General features: G+C 32.8%; 3 protein-coding genes and 1 pseudogene across 3 annotated transcripts; all 4 read right to left on the bottom strand.

Annotated features, from left to right (window-relative positions):
* LOC18599540 (S-norcoclaurine synthase 2) lies at positions 3886-4940 on the bottom strand. Its single transcript, XM_007029553.2, has 2 exons — positions 4539-4940; positions 3886-4381 (listed from the first exon to the last, which is right to left on the bottom strand). The coding sequence occupies exons 1-2, from the start codon at positions 4720-4722 to the stop codon at positions 4086-4088; spliced, it is 480 nt and encodes a 159-aa protein (XP_007029615.1). The 5' UTR covers positions 4723-4940; the 3' UTR covers positions 3886-4085.
* LOC18599539 (S-norcoclaurine synthase 2) lies at positions 6483-7535 on the bottom strand. Its single transcript, XM_018120587.1, has 2 exons — positions 7260-7535; positions 6483-6965 (listed from the first exon to the last, which is right to left on the bottom strand). Exons 1-2 carry the CDS (start codon positions 7441-7443, stop codon positions 6670-6672), a joined length of 480 nt encoding a protein of 159 aa, XP_017976076.1. The 5' UTR covers positions 7444-7535; the 3' UTR covers positions 6483-6669.
* LOC18599536 lies at positions 14628-16277 on the bottom strand (annotated as a pseudogene).
* LOC18599535 (S-norcoclaurine synthase 2) lies at positions 18264-19190 on the bottom strand. Its single transcript, XM_007029548.2, has 2 exons — positions 18908-19190; positions 18264-18684 (listed from the first exon to the last, which is right to left on the bottom strand). Exons 1-2 carry the CDS (start codon positions 19089-19091, stop codon positions 18395-18397), a joined length of 474 nt encoding a protein of 157 aa, XP_007029610.2. The 5' UTR covers positions 19092-19190; the 3' UTR covers positions 18264-18394.

Genomic DNA, 23682 nt, shown 5'->3' with positions numbered 1-23682 from the left:
TCTGGACTGATTGGTGGATAGAGGAGGGAATCCTCAAGGACACCTACCCGAGGATGTATGCTTTGGCCACGAACAAAAGAGGGCATATTAATGAGTATGGGTATTGGGAAGAAGATAAATGGGTGTGGAACATTGGACTCAGGAGAATGCCGTTTGGATGGGAAGAGGCTTAATGAAACCATTTCAAAGCCACAGTGGAGGAATATCACTTATGCAAGCAAATGGAGGACAAAATAGTATGGAGGAAAACTGCCTCGGGAAAGTACACAGTCCAATCCTTTTGCAAGTAAGTAATACCAGTTACCAACAGCAATAGAGGAGCATGCAAGCAGATCTGGTCCAACCTTGCACCATTTAGAATTGAGGTGTTTTGTTGGCAGCTTTTACAAGAGAAGGTGGCAGTTAAACAAGAACTAGTTAGGCGAGGTCTCATGACAAGCGATTCAGCTGTATGTGTTTTGTGTCATAAGGAGCATGAAACAGTTAAACTTCTTTTTATGCACTGCATAGAGACATGGAAAGTGTGGTCAAAATGGAAGTGGGAATGGGGTGCTCGATGGGCTGCTCCTAACAACATGATCAACTTTTTCTCCATGTGGAATGAAACTGAAGTCAAAAGGGGGGAGTACAAAGTTTGGAGAATGGCTTTCTATGCTATAGCTTGGTCTGTATGGCTCCACAGGAACGAGATGGTGTTTAAGGGGGTTGTATGGGATGCTGATAAGGTCTACGAATTAAGCAAGTTGAGAGTTACAACATGGGCAAAGGCCAAATGGCCTCAAGATTATGGTATGGTGCTGCAAACTTATCAAGACCCAACGCTAGGAAAAATAATGAGCAAGACGAAAGAAAAAAGGGCTGTAAATGATTGGAGCAAACCAGCCACAGGTCAGATGAAATTTAATGTTGATGGGGCAGCACAAGGCTGCCCTAGGGATGTGGGGATTAGGGGAGTGTTGAGAGATAGTGATGGGCGGATTAAAGCTATTTTCTCAAAAACAATAGGAGTTGGTGATGCAAGCCTCGCTAAAGTCAGGGCAATTAGGGAAGCTTTCTTGGTCTTTGCCGCTTCAAAATGGAGCCAGACTCACAAACTAATAATTGAGTCAGATTCTAAAAATGCAGTCACAAACTAATAATATGAGGCCCTGAGTTTATGATCAGATTGCAAGCTTGCTGGTTCTCCCTTCAGGAATGACTTTTGCACAGGGAGGCGTGGGGTTTCTTATTGAGGCTATTTGCTGTTTCTGATTTTGTTTTTTGTATATTGATGATAGGGGTTTTTGTGGGGTTCTTTGTAAGCTGGTTTTCTTTAGGCAAGATGACAAGATTTTGAGATGATATGCTGATCAAGGCATAGCATCTTAAAATCAGGTGCTCTTTTGTTCTCCAAGGAACCTATTCTTGGTTTCTGATAATGAAATCCAATTAATTTTCAAAAAAACAGTTCTGAGTGTGCCAGGCGAATGTAAAGATCGATCCCCCCGTTGGAGAATTTCTGTATGTCAACTTAAGTTTTGGCTTCATGACATACAACCAATACCAGGATCATATGCGTAAGCAATACAGGAACAATTGTTCAGGCACTGGTCTTTGCATTTGTCTTCCAGGGTAGCTGACCACTCTGCAAAGTCTGGCACTTTGGTTCTCTCCAGCTTCAAAAACCCATCTTCTCCGCCAGATTCATTGCCACTGTTTATTCTCTCACACTGCAAAGATTTAATCCTCACACATCCGATAGTCCAATTTCCCCTGTTCCATTCCTCCATGTTATTGGGCTAAACCCTTTCAAACAGCTACAAATTGATGGGTTTTCAGAGTTGCAACTTCCAAATGCCCCACACTTGCCATAAACATCGCACTCAGTTTCCTGTGAAGACCACGAAATGTTCCAATCCCTCTTCCCTTCATCCCAACCTCGTCTTGTTAGTTTCCTTGCGAGTCCAGGAGTAAATGTGACAAGACAGACTTTTGTGTAGCAGCATAAGTGACATAGAAGTTACCTTCTTTGTCATCCACAAGATTAATTCCATCAAGAAAAAGGGACTAATTACGTTTTACTTGCATGCCAATAAAGATCTGACCATTCCAAGGACCACTCCGCCAATATGGCCTGGTATTGTTCCAAATGAAGATTTGAGGAATGCTTAGAGTGCCGATACCAATAAAGAAACTACCATTTGATGGATTAGAAGAGCTTTTCCACGATGTCAACTGCACTTTCTTACCTGTTCTTGCATTAGCTCTTTCTCATGGTTGGCACGAATGCATTAGAAGGTTGTTGGAAACTTTCCCACAAACTTACTCCATCAGTGCTGTTATCTTGCAACACAAGCTTTCCAGAGTCTAAAACCTGAGCACTTACATTGGCTGCCCGATTTTTGACATTTGACGACCAAAGAATCTCCTTCTGACCTTTCAAAACAAGATTGCCATCCTCGGATATCATGACAACTCCAGAGTTATCTTTGAGAGGTTTGTCCCTGTTGGCTACCCAAATAACAGAATTTTCAGGACGGCCAATACTGTACCAAACCCCCACGCAGCTACTGGTAGAATTAACAATGCTAAAGAATCCCAATCTGAAAGCACCATTGCTGGAGGTTATAGCTTCAGGATCCTTGATGGATTTAGATGAAGTGGTAGTATCCAGGGCAGTGCCAAATTCTAAACTATAACAGGATAGATGAAGAACCAATAACATTGAGCATCTGATTATTCCCATAATCTTTGTTTTTCATGAGCATGCAGGACTTGCATACAGGCTGAATTGATGAATGTACTGAAAGGATGCCATGACCAACTGTCCCTTGACTTTTGTTTGCATACTCTTGATTTATTATGGTATTAAATTATGCAAAGTTGTTAGAACTTTGCGTTATCTGAATGAATCATTTTTAGTAAAATATCCATGAACACCATTGTATGATAAATACATCAAGTAATAATTTTGTGTAGTCAGCCTTTTTTAATCCATTCGTTAACTCACTTCTGTTTGTCTACCCACCACCACTAGCTTGGCAGGAGTCTCATGGCCTTGAACTTTCTAAAGGAAGGTGATCACATCATAGGCGGAAGTTAAATATCAAAATAGAATAATTTGATTCTGGCAAATTTTTGTGAACTGCATATTGATCTATACTCAAATTTCTCTGAACCTTCCATTATTCTAACCCTGCCAGGGATTATCTAGGAAAATGCCTGTTAAAAAGAAACAAACCATCATGGTTGTTGGCTGTGGATTGCCTTGCTGATGTGTGTGGACCTAAGGGCTATGGTCCGTCTTTCATTGTTTTTGACTGTGATTTTTATTGTGTTGTCTTTTGTATAGGTTGTGTTAGGAGTTAAACTCAGGAAACATCGTGTTGTCAGGTACAGGAGGTCTTCTGGTGTTCCCTGACCTGACCAGAGCTGTTGCCTGGGTTTGTTCATGGTGATTTTTCTGGGTTTGGGATCATTTTGCAACTGGGAGCTGTGCTTTGTATGAAAGTAGGATGATCCTTTTGGAGAGGATTTGAAATGTTATTCTTGAATAAAGAATAACAGATCAAAATCATCTTGATTTGTCCAGAGGTGAATAAATTCTCCTCTGTTATGAGTTTTTTATGAATTAAAAAAAAAAACAAAAAGCAAACTCTGGGGAAAAGAGCCTATTCATATGTAATTGAAGATCAGGAGTTTAGAAGTTGCATTTTCCCAGCATTTTCTCAAAAATTGGTTGATGGCTTCAAGATTCTTTTTCTGTTTTGTTCCCTTAAATACCTTTGAGATAAAAAGAACATAAAGCTGCCATCCTCATCTTGTATTGGAGACCACGAACTTAAGTTTTTCGAAACAATTATCGAGTCCTTTAATCTTTTTATCTTCTTAAAGTTTTACAAAAAGTTAACAGAAAATGAGCATACAACTTTGGTCAAAGACCAATAATCCAGCAAATCTTATTGTACATTAATTGATGTACTATGAAGCACATCTTGATGAAACAAGAAAACAAACATCTTACAATATTCATTAGTTGGGAATAATTCAGGACTTCTTATTAATTCCTTATTTCTTCTAGTTGCAAAACGTAGTTGGAAAAAGTCCTATATCTGAGCTGTTTCCTTTTCAAGGAGATACTTCCCAATTGCTTCTGCTATCATTTCCAGCGGCTTAATACTCACCTGGGAAGCAAGTGCTGCAAGCTTGTCATCTACTTCATACTCTACCGATGACCTGATGATAGATGATTGGGAATCTTTCTCCAGAATCTCCAAGCGAACTCGGAAAGGATCAAATCCAAGAGCTTTGTACCCTCCTTCAACGATTTCAGTTTCTTTAACTCGATTTTCATCATCAACTTTTGTGAATTTTTCTATCATATAACCATCTACAGGGCTTCCTACAAGGAATTTATAATGGGAAAAAATAAGTTACCAAAAATCCAAGCCATAGACCAGTCAAAAACATAGATTATTACTTCCCCTTTCATAGTTCATGATTAAAGAGTATCCACATAGATCAAATCCTATAATTCTAATACTATATATAGCTAGTACCTGGCCGAAATGTGACTTTGACAAGAGTTCCAACGCCTCCATCACCTTCAATCACTTCTACGCTTCCAATAACGTCCCCTAGTAGTTTGTCGACAAGCCTTCCGAGCTCGAGAGTACCGTATACATCCCAAACGACAGCGGCCGGCACAGCAACCGGAGTATCCTGTGAGAGATGACCGTGCATTTTTATGCTGTGCTTGTTTCTCTGATTATTTTCTTATAAGCTTATGGATTTCGCATCCCTTGCCGGTATATTTATATAGCCTATTGTGACCTTTAAAGGAGCCAAAACAACGACAATTAGCAAAAATACACCAAGGCACTGCACCGGCCCCTTGTTTGTAGGTTTCTAGATAGAGTCTACTATGTTTGGCCGGAAAAGATCCTTTTTCCCTAGAGATCCGGATGGTCCTACTCCTACCATTGGATTGTCTCTTTCAAGAAGGGACTTCCACGTAGGTAATCTTTATTTTTTCTTTCTTCGATAAGTTTAGATTTTGGTGCAAGTAATCTTGATTAAAAAAGGTGAAAAAGAGTTCTAATCTATAAGTTTATTCAAATTTACTATTAAAATTATACTTAAAAATTTCACAGTTGTTGAGTTTTAAATATTTTAAACACATAAATAGAATAAAAAATTTTACCGATTAATTATCAATTAACTTTAAATTAAACATCTATTTTAAAAATTTATAATAAATACTGGAGTAGGTACTGCTCGTTCATGGGCCCCTCCTTGATAAGCTTGTTATTACTATGTGCAAAGTCCATGCCCCAAGTTAGGTTTCTTATCTTGAGACATGAAACACATATCAAATCATAAGTTTATTATCTCTACATACTTGTGTCAATTTGTTTCAAGTCGAATACTCATTCAAAATTTTAGTTAGAGTTCAAGTTTTTTATGCTCTTGTTACTTTCGCCTCTTTATGTGCTGTTCTCGTGGTAGACTCAATCATTTTAATTATTAGTGTTGAGTCTACACATGAGAGGAAATGTTGAATTAAATATTAAATTTTATGTGATTTTCTATTCAAATTAAATCTTTATATTTATTATCAATTAATTTTAAGTTAGATGATTAAAAAATTACCATTCTTAGTTTGTTCAAACAAGATAGTAGTAACTTTTTCCTTTTATTGTTAATGCGGTATGTTTGAAATTTCTAAATTCAAGAACTAGGGCCAGGGCCTTTTTCCTTTTTAATTTCAATTTTTAAAAAATGGACTTCATTTCTAATTTACTAATAGTTAGGGTTTGGTTTACAACAAATTAATGAACCGAGAGAAAATTAAACTTATACATAATAATAGTTTAATCTAAAACCTAAAACCTAAAGATATTAGAAATATTTTTCATCATTGAGAATTGATGTCATCTCCAAATATATTTATGATTAATTACATTATTAAATGTTAAAATTATTTTTATAAATATTATTTACTATCAGTGTCTCGAACCACTAGTCAATATAATTATACTGAAAAGGTTTTGGATGGTGAATAAGAATGAATATGTTATTTATAGACTAAATTCAAAAACATATACAACAATACTGTGAGATTTTGATGAAAATGTGGAAGTCATGCTTTGATAGACAATGAAAAGGATGAAAACTTTCGAATTCTGAACTTGGACACCCTGGGTTGTATAGGCTACTCAAATCCCAGTGATGCATTTGTGGGGAAAAAGGCATATATATATGAATGACCTTTTACTAGAAATTTAAATGGCTTGCCTTTGTCCATTTGCCGTGGCCATCATCACCTTTGTCCTTTTCTAACTTTTTCTTAATGAAAAGTATCCCACCATTTGACTAAAAATAGTTGCACAGTATTATATGAATTTTTTAAAATATATTTTTTAATTTATTAATATAACAAACCAACGTTATTTAATTTCTTATAGGTTTCATTATTCAAATTATATATTGAATAACGGAACTTTTTTAACATAGGTATGTATATATACACAACTTTTTTAACAAGAATTTAAAATAGTCTCTTACAATAAAAGTTTGAAGTAGTTTAGATTTTTTTTCCCAACATAATTATTTAAATGCCAAAAAAAAAAAGGAAAAACCAAGACCTTTAGGTTGAATCAAAGACAATGTAGTTGCATAGCACATATCCTATTTAGTGGAGTTCAATTTTTCTTTGAGATATTTGCCGACGACTTCTGCCAATATTTCCATAGGCTTGGTAGTCGCTTGAGAAGCCAGTTCTTGAAGCTTATCGTCTATTTCATAATCCACTGATGACCTGACAATAGATGATTCAGCATCTTTCTCAAGTATTTGCAAGCGCATTCGATAAACATCAAATCCAACATCTTTGAATCCTCCTTCAATGGTTTCTGCTTCCTTCAAGCGTATCTCATCATCAATTATTGTGAACCTTTCCTTCATATAACCAGGTCCAGGAGTTCCTAAAAGGATTTCAATATCATAAATCAGTCACCGATATTAAGGAAATAAAAAACACAAAAGTATAACGTGCAATTGCATATATTATTATGGTTCTAACTAAACTTAGAAATTTAATAAGAATTCAAGTCACCAGCGGTGAAGATGAATCCTATGTCTAAGCCTAATTCACAAGAAAGAGTTTTAAAGCTCCTTGCCCTTAAGCAAAAAGATGAGCATAGCAGTGTTACTCAAGTTCCAAAATTCAAAAATCATTGAAAAAAAAATTGTACATATATATACTTAAACATGTTTACCTGGAGGGAATATGATCTTTAAAATAGTGCCAACGCCTCCATCACCTTGGACAACTTCCACTTTGCCCACAACATCTCCTAGCAGTTCATCGACGAGCTTCGCGAGTTGGAGACTACGGAAGACATCCCATAGTACAGCTGCCGGAACCTCTACCACCGTATCTTGTGATAGATGGCCGCGCATTTTTTTCCTCCTACTTTGCTAGTTTCTTTTGAAATCTTCCTATTGTAAGATTATAAATTTGTTGCAGCCGTTTTTATAAGGATACGGCTTTAGGAAATTTCGACCATATCAACAAATTAGACACGCAACCGGCTGTGTAATAAAGGTGTACGGAGCCCATGTGCTTTCTTTTTCAAAAGGCAATCAAATTCTTATACGGCTCCTTGGTTTACATATTATTTTAGTATTAAAATAATAAAAATATATTTTAAAATTAAAATTAAAGAATAATATATTTTTAAATAATTTAATTCAATTAAATCAAATCAGATCGAACTCGAGACTACAAATTCGTGTCCAAATTCAACCCAAATCAATCCCAAGTTATGGCCCTTAGCAGGTAGCTGTAGAAACCAGTTTTAAAAAATAAAAAATTAAAAATTAAAAAAAAAAACTAAAAAATAAAAAAAATAAAAAAATGATGAAATAAAATAAAAAAAAATGAAATGATGAATGAATAGGAAGGGACTGAGCGTGTGCTCAGCCCCTTCCCCAGTCTATCATTACAGGGTATGAAGGCCTCTAAAAGGCAGTCGGATTTGAGAAGAATCAGTTATTGTTCTTTCAACGGATTTAAAATTAATTTAGGACTTCATAGATTAGAATCGCGTTAATAGATGATCAATCACACCTAAATAAAAAAGATTAGTGGCGGCTCCTAAACAATTTAATTTTCGCCCTCGTCTGACGGTCGAGTTCCTGAATCCGCACGTTACGACAGTAGCATGACCCTTTTTTTATGTAGCTTCAAGTTCTTGTTAAGACAAAACCTTTGAAAATTTTAATGCTGTATATATTTAAGTCCAAAAATTTTGTGTTAGTGATAATATTAATCCATATGAATACTCTCTTTGTTTATCTCACTTTATCTATCTGGATTAGACTTTCACAAAATTTAAAGTAATAGTTTTACTTTTCGATTTAATTTCAGTAAACTCGTCACTTTGATTAAAACAAGCTAAATATGAGTAGATCACAAGTGATTTTACTCATTTTAGCACAAATACTTCTTTTTTTTTTTAATTGAGGAAAGAAGATACGAATTCTATTCTTTAAACAGAAGATCTTACACTAATTAATGAATCAAACACTTAAGTACGTTTTAATACTAGTACTTACCAAAATATATATTCTTTTATGTAGTTTTCAATAATTGTTCGTTAGTAATTAAATCTAAATTATTGGATACTTCTAAAAGTTGAACTAGGACAAAATAACATGTATGTATGTATGTATGTATTTATGTAGATTTAGTTCAACTTGAGCTTTTTTTATTATATACTAATTTGTTGATTCCTTTGTTAATTGATTGATGATATACATAATATTTCAAAAAATTTCTAAACTATTTAAAAAATTTTAAATAAGTTTATATTCTTTCATTACAGTCAATCAAATTTTTATATTTATATTTTAGATCAAATAAGTTATTATAACTAATAATTGAGTAACTGCTATTAGTCACAATATCACTTGTTATTCTATGGGATGTGGTGCTAACATGACACAATGGATAATGATATGTAATATTGATGTGGTATGATAATATGATCACGTGATATTTTTTATCATCCACATTAATATCACATTAGTATAAAAAAGATAAATGATATTTTAACTAATCACAATTAGTCAACTGCTATTTGAATCAAAATATAAAAGTACATGGAATATAATAAAAAATAAAGATATTATTTGTATTTTATTAAATAGTACAAGAGCTTTTGAAAACGTTATGTCTTGATTAATTGATTAATTATATTTGTTAAGATTTATTCAATTGATTATATTTGAAGTATATACTTATATATATGTTTACATTTTTTATTTAAAAAATGTTGTTTTAATATAGTTCTAGAGATTTATTGGAGCCATTATATCGCAATAATAAAGTTTGTTGCAGGCGATTTATAAGCATACGGCTTTAGGAAATTTCAACTATAAAAACAAATTAACTCAAGAGTCAAGACGAATGCTTCAAAAAAAAAAAAAGGAAGAGTCAAGATTGGATTAAGACAAAATAGAAAGTAAGACCATGCTTTTACAAATTTGGTTCAATTTCGTATTAGAATTTTTTCACCGCATACTAATTTGTTGATTTTGTCAGTTGATTGATTAATTATATTTGTTAAGATTTAGTCAATTAATTATATTTGAAGTGTGTACTTATATATTTTTTATTAAAAGAATGTTGGTCTAATATAGTTCCAAAGATTTATTTGACCAATTATATGTGCATGTATATATATTGAGTATTTGATTAATTATATTCAATATTTGACTTAATAATAAGTAATTTAATATTATTTTTTTTTAATAAAAGTTGTTGATGAACCGAGCAGACCGGGCCTGCTCATCTAAAAGCTAAGGTCGAGCTTAGCCTGATGCCACCGTATAGCTTCTGGATTAGCAAGGCTAAAAATTCCCTACTGGAAAGCCCCACTGTTGGAAACTATAGCTTCAGGATTTTTGATGGATTTAAATGATGGGATGGTCATGTCCAGGACACCGCCAAATTTTAAACGACAGCAGATATGGATGAAGAAGAAAAGGATGCCGTGAACAATTTTTCCTTCCAATGAGCTAACCTTTTTTATATGAAACTTGTGGTCAAAATTAACCGAACTTACTGGTTATGTATCTAACGTATTCTAGTTAAACATCTATTTGGTTTGGTCAATATCTGTCCCTAGTTTCTAATCATATTTTCTCCGGTATGGCAAGACTCTCAACGCCTTTAACTTTCTCGAAGAAGATTGTCGGTGGTGTAAACATCGGCTATTCGCTCATTCAAACTCAAAATTAATTAATTTAAGAGAAAAAAATTGTTCCTTCTCTGTCTTCTCTTAATCAAACTCCCCTTTTTTTTGAAACTTCAAAAGAGAAAATTCTAGTTTTGAAGGAGAAAATGTAAGGTCACTTTTTATAAAATGTGGTAACATTTCCTCAATTATATTATACTATACAGCAAAAGCAATGCTATATAGTACAATAAGGGGAAAATAAGGATAGAAGTAGGTTTTTATGCTTATTGTTTCTGTGTTATCTATATATAAAAAATTATGATTGGTAAATAACTCAAATTATGTAAACAAGCACAAATTGATATATGCACGTGTATAAGACTAAAAAAGTATATTACTCGAAAAGCTCTTGAACTATTTATAAAAAATTTAAATAAAATTTTATTATTTTATTTTACTCACTCAAATCTCTATATTTTTATTTTAGATCAAACAATCTCTTATAATTAATGGTTAACTAATTACTGCTAGACAAAATGTCACTTTTTCTTTTATTTTCCTATGGTGCTAACGTGAGTTGATATGGAAGATAAAAAATGTCACATAATCAAATCATTATACCATATCAATATGTTATATCATCATTCATTATGATATATTAGTATATTACATTAGTATCACGTGACATAAAATGATAAATAATATTTTAACTAAATTAATTAATCATAAAAATTTATTTAATTTAAAATAAAAATATAACAGTTTTTGCTGGATAAGCTAATGGCTTAGAGTGTGGGTGGGGGTCATACAGGAGAATGCGGAGGAAATGTGGGTCATTTTTACTGAATATGTACAAGGGACCAATAAATTGCGGGCAATAAGGGGTTCATCAGATACCGAAACGAGGCATTTGGGCTTCATTAGACAAGCCAGTTTTTGCTGCACTTTTTTCTCGTTTCATAGGAAATGGTAAACGGCTTGGATGGATCTATAGGCTCATTATTCACCAAGAAACAAAAAGTGCTTAGGCCCATGAAATATCTGGTTCTTATTTATGGGAATTAGTTGTACCTTACGGGCAAAGCAAATGCAAATGGATGTTGTCTTTAAAAAAAATTAAAATATAACCGTTTGATTGAATATAATAAAAAAATAAAAATTTATTTGAATTTTTTTAAATAAGTTAAGTGTTTTTATAGATATTATACAAATAAAACTTAAAATTTTAAATGTTTAAAATTATAAATTAAAAATAAATTTAATTCAAACAACATTACATGAATTAGGTTAAGGTGTGAATATCTTACTCTTATTACACAATTTCTATCTCTTTTGTAAGAGTGGTGTTGGCAAGCAAGCTACTTAATGCTGGGAGCTATGTAAACAGGATGTCCTCCTGATACAGTGTCTATGTCACAGTTGTGTTTTCCCATAGAAGTTAGTATGCGAAGGAGAGAATCGGGCCTAAAATATAGGACTAGACTTACTTTAGCATTCTTTCTTTCAAAGCTTCATGAAAGAATTTCAATTTAAAAAAAAAATAATAATAATTTGGCATGGTATGCCGTTATTTGGTGCATCAGGTGTGCGAGAAATGATGTTGTCTTTAGTGGAAAAATGTGGGACAGTGAGCAGATCATGGAACTCATAAAAGTAAGGGTGGCATGGTGGGTTAAGGCAAAATGACCGGATTCTAATCCTTCTATTGGTGACCTAGCTCGTCTCCGTTCTGCAGGCATTGTTCCAAAAAGATTAGAAGCTTTGAAACGATGTCAGGAATGGACGAAACCTTCTAAAGGTGCCCTTAAATGTAATACCGATGGCGCCTCCAGTGGAAATCTAGGTCATTCGAGTATCGGTGGGATCTTAAGGGATCACAATGGTAATACTCTTGCTGTTTTTCTCTAAGGTTATTGGTTGGTCTGATTCGAATATGGCTGAAATTTTGGCTATCAAAGATGTTGTTCTTTTTTATGTGGCTTTGATTTGGTGCTCCTCTCATGCTTTGTGGATTGAAACTGATTCGATCAACGCGGTAAAATGGATCCAAGACCCAAGTAATGCTCCATGGAGGCTAAGAAGTCATGTTATTCAACTTTCTAACCAGTTGTCCAAGGTTAGGAATTGGCGTATTAACCATATCCGAAAGTCAGCTAATGAAGCTATTGATTCTTTGGCCAAGGAAGGTATTCAATGGGAACGAAATTTGTTTTTGGTGTCTTCATGAGTTTTCTGTTTATGCGGAGTATGTATAGTCTTGGGGGATCTTTTTCTTTCCTATACAGATGTTTTATTCTGGTTGCTAGCATTACTTTTGTTTTTGTTTTGGGGATTGTCTGGCATTAGTTGGTTGTAATGGTACTAAGGGTTAAGCAATCAGTTTCCAAGTTCTGTTTTTCTATTTTGATGCAGCCATGTTGGTAAGGTTTTTGTAGCCAGCGTTGTGCTAAATGCTACCTCTTAGGTACATTTTTGTAAGTTTCTTAAGTCATCATATATTGATTCACCCTTTCAATATATATATATATAACTTTTTATATAAATGATGTGGAAGTACATTCCTTGTAATGTGTCCATTTAAATTACATTGTAATATTTGTTTTGTATCAAATTACTACAATATAAGATTGCAATGCAATCACATTACAGCTAATGAGTGTAATGTGATTACAGTCCAATACCAAAGCAATCAAATTGCATTGCACTCTATAATATTTTTAAAGATATTTTTACCTTTGAATTTTGTCACTTTGTTAAAGACATTTTGTAACGTTATAATTTGTTTTTGTTAATATATTTATGGATTTTGAAAGATGTCTACTTTTTGTTACTCTCAATAGCCATTCTCTATTGAATGGTGGATAGTAATTGTCAATAAAATTTATATTATTTTTACAAGAAAAAGAAATTAAAATAAAATATATAAAATTATAATAATATATGAAAATAAAAAATATGACGTTAAAAATAAATTTAAGAGATGATATAATATAAAAATTAACAACAAAAAAATACAACTATATTAATTTGTATTTTAATAAATAGAGGTAATTCTGAAAATTAACATTATTACATTCCTAGCAAATTACTTGTAAAGTTCCTGAATTTTAATTATTATTTTGTTTATATACCAAAAACTATAATATTATCTTCATTATAATCACATTGTATTGTAAAGTACCAACCATCACCCTAATAATTTGGTAGATCTTTTTACTAAATGACTTACTAGAGACATCGCTAGAAAGATGTTGTCTGGGGCAAAAAACCCTTTTGCCTAGAGTCAGTATTCACTAATAATGGAAACTAAACCTTTTCTCGAGCAGTACCATTGATTCAAAGGTTTAATTGGTAAAACAAGTTAGTGATAAGTGATTATGGAAAAAGCTCTAAGATTTCAATTTAATCTTTTAGTGCTAAAACATTCATATAATGGAAGATGAGTGTCGTACTCTTAATCAGATTCAATTGTAAGGTGTGTGTCAAATTAACAAAGGCTTAAATGGAACCTTCCCTATATGAACGTAGGAGTGGTGCTACTTCTAACAAAAATAAAAGGGTCAACTTTTGAAAATGTTCATCAAACACTAAGATGTAGCACATGACTTAATAAGTGCTAAAACTATCAATGAGCGTCTAACAAAATTAGATAATATCGAGTGTGTGGTAATTTCTATTTTAATAATAAGATTAAGTTTAATCTATTAAGACACAACTTATTTCGTCAAAACTCTACATTTCACACTACGAGAAGATTCAAGCTGAAAGACATCTTTCTTTTATGCATGATATTTACTAGTATTTGATTTTCTTCAACATTACAATCTAAGTAGGGGATTGTTAAGGAAATTAGTCCTATTAAATTGAAAGTTAAAGTTGAGAGGAGTCTTATCCATGTAGTACAAAACAAATTGCTTTTGAAAACTATTTGGAAGGAGATTAATAATTATGTGCCTATTAAAACAAAACTCAAAGGTAATAGCTTTTGATAAAAAGTGTCTATTAATTCAAAACTCAAAAGGGATCACTTTTGATGAATAATATGATTGTTTGATAAATAGCGGTAACCTTTGATGAATAACGGTATTGAAAGTCAAAATTAATTAATTCAAGAAAGAAATTGTTTTTTCTCTATCTTTCTCTCAATCAACTTTTTTTTTCTCGAAAACTCTTAAGTGAAAATTTCCATTGATTGTCTATAATTTTTTGAGTACTTTAATCGAATCATAGAAGTATATGTCCCAATAAAAATATAATAGAGATATAATTAATTTAAGAACAATATAGAGTTCTAATCTACACGTATTAAAATACATAAAATTTTTCAGATTTTGTTTTTCTAATTACATATGAAATAACAATGTATATATGTGTGCAGTTAATTGTGATTTGGGGAAGCATTTATCTTAGATTCACATGTTTATCCAGAGGGAATGTGACCTTTACAATACTTCCAACGCCTCCATCTCCTTCCACAAATTCCACCTTGCCGACAACATCTCCTAGCAGCTCATCGGCGTGCATTTCGAGATCAAGACTACGGTAGACATCCCATACTATAGCTGCCTCAAACCCTACTGTGCTAGTTCTTCTTTTAAAGTAAAACACATAGTAATGAAACCTTAACTAATTGATTTACACCTAAGTGATAAAAATTTTCACACTCATAAAGTCATGAGCCAACCTTGTATCAGACAATTATAGGATATAGTTATCTATGAGATTGAATTTTTTGTACTTGTAAGGAAAGTATTCCTCTTTCAAATAATACAATGGCTCGTTGTGGCACTTGAAAAAATACTTGTTAAGTCTTTAGGAGAAAGACCTTTTAGGAAAAGAATGTCCTCATTTCAAGTATTGTAATGGCTACTAGTAGAATATTTGTAAAATTTTATAAACTCTTTATAGGAGGTGAGCAGTCGACGGATTATTAAGTTACCTCACTGGTAAAGGTATGTTTATAGCGAATCATTTAAGGCTACCCCTATGACCCAAGGGTAGCATATTTTGGTCTCTTTATACTTAATTTCATATTAATAAAATATTTTTTCTTTTTATAACTAAATAATTACATATATAGCATTCGATATGTCTTTTGATTTTAATACGGATTCTTTTAATTTAATTTGTTGTTATTATTAATGTTGGAATAGATACAACCGAGTATTAACTGACTTGCGTGAAAGCGTCCACTCAAATGTTACACGAACTATCACATACTTAGACGAAAGAGCGTACTTCGTGACACATAGCATCAGGAAATCATCACAATACATCTATATTGATTAACCAATAAAACCGAACAGCAAAAATAGTATAGTCATCAACTCAATTGATATTATTATGAAGCACATCGATCTTAATTAAACAAAAAAAGAAACATCTTGCTTCTTGCACCATATTCACTAATCAAGAAGATTAATTCAAGGCTCTTTATTTTAATTGCTTAAAACGTAATTGGAATCTTAACGTAGTTGGAAAAGATTCCTGCAGGTGAGTCGTTTTCTTTTCAATGTGATGTTTCCCAATGGGTTCGGCAATTATTTCCAGTGGCTTGATACTCACATGCGAAGCAATTTCTGCAAGCTTGTCATCTACTTCATACTCTATCGATGACCTGATGATAGATGATTGGGAATCTTTCTCCAGTATCTCCAAGCAAGCACGGAAAAGATCAAATCCAAGAGCTTTTTACCCTCCTTCAATGACTTCAGTTTCTTTAACTCGGTTTTCATCATCAATTTTTGTGAATTTTTCTATTATATAACCATTTACAGGACTACTCACAAGGAATTTATTGGAGAAACATTAAATTACCAAAAGTCCAAGCCATGGACAATCTATAATTCAAATACTATAGCCAGTACCTGGTGGAAATGTGAGTCTGATAAGTGTTCCAACACCTCCATTACCTTCAATCACTTTCACCCTTCCAACAACGTCCCGAAGCAGCTTGTCGACAAGCCTTCCGAGCTTGAGACCACAGTATACATCCCAAACGACAGTGGCCGGCACAGCAACCAGAGTATCCTGTGAGAGGTGACGGTGCATTTTTATGTTTTCTTTGATTATTTTCTTATAGGCTAATTGATTTTGCATCCCTTGCCGGTTTTTCTTTTATAAATAGCATTTGTGACCTTTAAAAGTGCCAAACAACAAGAACGACAGTACAAATTACTAATAGATAAAATAATATTAGGCGAGAAAATTGTCTACTTACCTTTGTCAGACTGCGGCGGCCCGTCAATTTGTAAATTTCCAGACAGACTCTTCTAAAGGACATAGCCAGACTGGATGTTCCTATCGTATCATTATGTTGTCTTCCTCCAAGAAGTCACCCTTAGGTAAAGTATAGTTTGTTGCTTCTTTTGCCAATAAGTTGAGAATTCCGAGGTAGATAAATATTTAAGTTAATAATAAATGCATATTAATGCGTGAATGTTTTTTATTTAAAGAATTCAATTTCAGTTTTATTATACTCCTGTTTGTTTTCATCTTGGGCACACGAGTACGTGTCAAGTAATAAATTTATCTTAAAAATTTAACATAGTAGGGTTCAAGGTTATTATATTTTTGTCACTTATTGCCTGTTCACCTCTTAGATCCGCTTATGTCAGTTGTTAGTGTTGGACGGACCTATACACGAGAGAGAGGGTTGAGTTTTGTTATTCCAAATAAATTAAATATTTGGCGTCAATGATTAGCTTTTTATTCAAGTCAAATCTCTCCGCCTATCATCAATTAGTTTTAATTATTAACACATTACCATCCTTGTTCCATGGGATTAATTTTAAAAGATTATTTACCATCCATTGAAGTTAATTTCTAAGTTGAAGACTTAGAAGCTCTTTTTTCTTTTTAATTATTTAAATATTAATATATAAATTATTTTTTGATAAATTTACGTTGACTTGAAGTCTTTGATCTTACTTTTTATAAAATTACAAACAAATTAGTGGATTCACCAAGTCGTCTTTAAAGTAAAACCATCAAACCAAAGGCTTTAGGTCTCAAATTTTTATAAGTTTTATAATTTTGTGATAATAATATAACTACTTATATTAAAAATATACAAAAATTAAAATAATTAATAAATATCTACTCTTAATAAATATCTATTTTGTCTCATTTTTACATTCTATTAATTCTCAACTATTTATCTTATTTTCTATTAAAATACGTAAAAATTAAAATAATTAATAAAATGACATATTCTTTCACTTTCTTACCTAATAAATCTAATTTTTTATCACTTTTTAATTTTCACAATACTATTAATTCTCAACTATTTCTCTTATTCTCAATCAATTAAGGATAATATGTATTTAATAATCTCCGATCGCTATTTTCTTCCTAAATATAAAACAATCTTTTTGTCAATTTATAATATCCACTTATTAATTTTCTTCCCTCATTTGCTCTTTCTTCTTTAATTTCAATAAACAAGACTTCATTTGAATATTTAACTTTAAGTTATTGAGCCATTATTGTGGGTTCATTAACTTAATTAACTACATAAAACTTTAATATAAGTGATATAACAAGTAGAAAATTTTGACATTTCAGTGAATAAGTGGTGTCATGTGACACCACTTGTCATAATATAGGTCCGCCCTAAGTATACGCACGGACTCATTTCTAGTTTACTAATTAATAGGTTTGCTTTAAGCATTAAGATAATTGAGAAGAAGATATAGAAAATTTAAGAAATTAAGTGCAACTATATGCTTTTTCCCTCCTAATATAAATCAGATATCTGAAGTTTGCTTATGTAAAAAAAAATGAAAACAGTGTTCAATTTATTTATTACTCTCAAAAACACTTGTTAAACGGGATGGATAAGAAAAACAATAATATTAGGGCAAGGGTGTACATGTACGAATGAATTTATGTATATTTGAAATTACACCCTATTTTTACGGTATAAAATTTTGATGAATTCCTTCCGTTCCATTATAATTAAATTATTTTATTTTAAATATATTTCTTTATTTAAATTATATTTTCAAAAATATTAAATAATAAATTCTTTTACATATATATATATACACACAAACACGCATACAAACACACATGCACGCGCATGTGACTTTTCTAATAGGACGCTAAGGTAGACAAACATTATATGAAAATAACAGTTCGGAGTAGTTGGATAGCACATATCCTAGTTAAGTGGAGCTCCTTTCTTTGAGATATTTGCCAATAACTTCTGCCATTATCTTCAAAGGCTGGGTAGTCACCTGAGAAGCAATTTCTTCAAGCTTGTCATCAATTTCATACTCTACTGACGACTTGACAATAGATGATTCGGCATCTTTCTCAAGTATTTGCAAACGAATTCGATAAAGATCAAACCCAACTTCTTTGAATCCTCCTTCAATAATTTCTGTTTCCTTCAAGCGTATCTCGTCATCAATTTTTGTAAACATTTCCTTCATATAACTAGGTCCAGGAGTTCCTAAAAGGATTCCAATATCATGATATAATTACTGATTCAGTCATAGATCTTAGGGGAAAAAAAAACCCAAAAATTATAGCCTGCAATTGCATATATATAGTAATATGGTTCTAACTAATTAAACTATGAACATATGCTCAAACTTGACTCAATTTTAATTAAAAATTAACTTTTGAATTGTGATTGGGAAAGCATGCATATATCTTAGATTTACATGCTTTACCTGGAGGGAATGTGACCTTCACAATAGTTCCAACGCTTCCATCACCTTGGACAACTTCTACCTCGCCGATAACATCTCGTAGCAGCTCATTAACGAGCTTTCCGAGTTGGAGACCGCGGTAGACCTCCCATATCACAGCTGCCGGAACCTCTACCAGGGTATCTTCTGATATATAGCCGTGCATGTTTTTTCTCCTAATACCCTGCTGCTTTAAATTCTTTTCACAAGTTTCTACTGCACGCTTATAAATTTGTTGCTTACGGTGGTTTGCAACAATTCGCTTGTGTTTTATAAGCAAACGGCCCCAGGAAATGTTGACTAATAACAACAATTAGGCAAGAGTCCAGACACGAACACTTATGGGACCACAATTTTTTTTTCTTTTTTTGTGGCCAATAGACTTCTGCCTACAATAAACACAAAAAATTGCTACGACGTTGTACTGGAAAAAGACTGTGTAGCACAGGTGTCCTAACCCTGGATGAGGATGAGCCAGTAGGCCTTCATTTTTTAAAATCAAACTCAATTCTAATCCGGTATGTTTATTACATATTATTGCATTATTTTAATAATAAAAATTTTTTAATTAAAAAAAATTCAAACTTTAATTTTTAGACAGAAGATTATATATCAATGAATGAGTTAAATGTTCAAATGCTAATAATAAAAATTATTATTTATAAAGATATAAGTATAAAGTAAATTGCTTGATTCGACAAATTGAATTTAATTATCTTACAATGACTCATAAGAGTACTATTTATAATAGCCTACTTAACCTAAACTTGATGTAAAAGTAAATATGAAAGTATTTAACTTATACTTTTTTGGAGTACAAGAAAAATAAAGTCTTAAAACTGTACCATCTTGATGAGTAAGTAATGAACAAGGAAATGCACTTCAGCATTTGACTCATTAGTTGGTACGTGATACTGTTTAGAGAGTAAGGTTTGAATCTCTCTCTCCCAATTAAAAAAAAAAAAGTAATCAATTAGAAAAATTCTATTTTTGAAAAGTATTCTAGTTACCCTAGAATACCATGTGGATTGGCTCGACAATCCATACGAGCCGGACTAGTCACAGATCTGCGAATTGTGACACTAAGCTTGAGCCTAAAAATTTACTGTTCAAGTCCGAAATAAAATCAATTCGAATTTATGGGTCTAAGTGGATAGCATGACCATTAAAGTTCTATTTTGTATATGCAGCTTGAGGTTTTTCTCTTAAAACAAAACCTTCGGGAATTTAATTGCTACATATATTCAAACCCCAAACTTTTGTGTCAGTGATAATATTTTCCTTTTGTGGCACATTTTTTAGTTGAAATAATTAATAAAGAATTAATTCATATGACTACTTCCTTAATTCCTTCAATCTCACTTTATTGGACAAGGTTAGACTTTCACAAAAATTGAGATAATTTGAAATTTTCGTTTTAATCCTCAGTGAACTTGACACCTTGATTAAATCAAGCTAACCTTGAGTAGTTCATGAGTGATTTTACTGTGGATGAGCGGTCTACCAACATTATATTAAGATATTGATGATTTGAGAACAAAAGTAGCATTGAGTCTCAATGCAGGGCAATTTTAAGGAGTAGCAACAGTATGTACCTGCTTGGCTAATGTTCTCTAATATAGCGATATGTTGGGGACAATGATTGAAGGAGCAACTGCAATTTGATTTACCAGGGTTGTTTGAGGATTTCTTTTGTTTCCAATGCCTGGTGAGAACTCTTTTAGTCTGCCCCTCTGTTTGAGTTATGTCTCGTGTGGCTTTATGCTGTTATCTGATGAATGCCCTGCGAAGATGATCTGGTTGAGCTGTATGATGAAGCTGATTTTACTTTCTGGCTGTTGTTTTTCAAGTGGAATCTGGTATCTTTGATCTGCAGGGGTGACTAATTGTTACAGTGCAATGCTCTGCTTATTCTCTTATTTTCACTGTTCTGCTGTTTGAGGTGCATAGGTGGGAATTTATTTCATTAAGCAAAACGTATAGGTGATGGGCAATTTGCACAGTAATTGTTTGGAATGCAAATCTTCTGCCCCGAATTGGTGCCCCATTTCCGGCCCCTTTTATAAAATTATGCCATCTGTCCACGTTTATTAATGGCACGTTAACTCTTTTTTTTTTCTTTTCCAATCTTTTCAATCGTACTCTCCAGTTTTTGCTCAATAGCAAGTTTTAGTTTTCGCCTGGGTTCTTAACCGAGGATGACTTGTTCCTGAATAAGAGTAAAGTTAAGAACAATCTCAAGAATCTCGAAGATTGTTTTGGATTAGACCACTTGTGCATGGACAAAAAAAAAAGCTAAGAACAATCCCAAGAATTCCAAAGTATTGTTTTTTGAAAAACAATTACTGAGAGAAAGTACATACAATGCCATTTTTTGGACAGGATTGACCACATTTTTATGGATGTTCTCTACTCTAACAATGTTATTGGGTTCAAATTTGGCAAAATCAATGAAATGGTTGTTTTACAGAAAAGATTAATGTAATGGTGGAATAGCACAAAGCTTAAAATTTGGGATAAAAGAAAAGAAAAAGCCGCACTTGATCATCCTCTTCATATCTGGGTCTCAAGCAACTCTACTGGTCACAATATTTGACACAGAGAGAACCAGATTGATGCAAGTACAAGCCACATAATCATAAGCTTGAATTTCAATACTTGAATTTGCGTGTAGAATATCAAAATCAAAAAATTTGGTTACTCTTGGGATGAAAACAAAGACTCTGCTAGACGCCCGACATATTCAGTCATAAGCTTAAACCCCACCCAAAAATCATCCCAGACATAATATCCCTGTACAGCAAAAGAGTCAAAAATACAGAATCTTCAAGAGAAACACAATAAGTAGAAAGACCATCCTCCATTCCTTTAGCATGAAATAGAATCAGATTCGCCTTCACACCCTGCCATCCTCAATGCACTGCATAAATCAGAATATTGACAGTATCTCGAGACATAACCACATCAGGTTACAACATACCAGCCAAAATAAAATATCATGCCATCAATACACACCAACATATCACAAACCACGCTAATCCAAGGCCATTGGTAAGTTAATTGTCCACTGGATCCCTTCTTCAGCAAAGAATCTCAAAGATGGCTTCTGTGTTCTTTTCGGATCTAAGTTCTCCAATAGCGTTTATTTTGGGTTTTGCTAAAACAGAGAATGACAAAGAAGATAAATACCACTTGAGTTTTTAACTGATGACGACTTGTTCATGAATAAGAGTAAAGCCAAGAACAATACAAAAATCCCTAAGATGGCTGAGTTTCCAAGATTGGAGTGTAATGACTGAAAATATCAGGGAAAGAAAAAAAAAAAAGGGGAGTTAACGTGCCGTTAATAAACTTCCATTCATTGGACAGATGGCATAATTTTATAAGAGGGGCAGGGAATGGGACACCAATACGGGGCAGAAGATTTGCATTCTGTTCTATGAGGTGTCAAGGGTGCAGATTGCCACTCTTTTATTTTTACTATGTATATGGGTTTACAAACCAGACTTTGTATCAATGCATTGATACTTATTAAAGCTATGGAACTACAAAATTTATATAGATATATATATATATAGCCATCGACTCCTTTGATATTACTATGAAGCACATCCTAATTAAACAAGAAATGTAACATCTTGATTCTTCTACTATATTCAATAATCAGGTATATTAATTCAGGAATCATTTTTACAATTCCTTACATTAAATTATTAATTTGTTCTAGTTGAAAAGTTTTACATGAGACTTTAGTGATGGAAGATAGCAAACATAGTTGGAACAAGAGTCTTACAGCGGAGTCTGTTTTTCTTCAATGATATGTTTCCCACTGGTTTCTGCCATTTTTTTCAATTGCTAATACTCACCTGGAAGCAAATTTCTGCAAGCTTGTTATGGTCGTTAACTTCTATCAATCACCTGATGATATAGATGGCCAGCATCTACACGGATTTCGTTGGCGCTACACGTTAGCAACATTGGACCACACACAAGGCGCAACACAACGAGTCGAGCAGAGCTATGGAACCGCAGGATTGGCACGCACGCATGAAGGCGGCGCATATATGAATGCACATCTTCTGCCCCGAATTGTGCATGCAGGTTGCACACGCATGGACGCCGCATGAAAGGAAACTGCACACGTGGGTGCCACGCATAAGGAAAACGCCCAACTAGAACTACTGCACATAGAACTCTTCTTTAGTTACTTTACTTGCAACGTGGAAAAAATTAAATCTAAGAATTTTGAATAATCATGTTAATGTCATAATTGTATCCACCTGTTTATGACACGAAAATATTAGTATTTTATACATATTAACATGTCTAATCTATATATGACATTAATACACGTCTAATTAATCATATTAATTAGTTAATTCACATTATTTAATATATTTAAACTCTTTTATTAAATTATTAATATTAAAGATATATACAATCACTTATTATTCATGTTTAAATAAGTTAATTGTGTTCAAATGAACCGTCTCATGTCTAAACAAGTTAAACATATTTATTAAATTGAAAGATCATATTTGTCAAATTTATCCCTTGGTAAATTAAAAAAGCCTCCAATTTCTTCTTAATGTCCAAAGTTCAATGGAACCTTCTGAGTTGACACATATGGATGTTTGGGGCCCATGCAGTGGCAACTATTACTGATCAACATTATTTTTTTGTTATTGTTGATGATTTTACAAGATTTACTTGAATTTTCTTGTTAAGAACTAAGTCAGATGTTATTGGCATTATAC

Source organism: Theobroma cacao, chromosome 5 (genome assembly GCF_000208745.1).
Source record: "Theobroma cacao cultivar B97-61/B2 chromosome 5, Criollo_cocoa_genome_V2, whole genome shotgun sequence".
NCBI classification, from domain to species: Eukaryota; Viridiplantae; Streptophyta; class Magnoliopsida; order Malvales; family Malvaceae; genus Theobroma; species Theobroma cacao.
The sequence above is the reverse complement of the archived record's forward strand: the minus strand, read 5'-3'. Positions and strand labels throughout refer to the sequence as shown.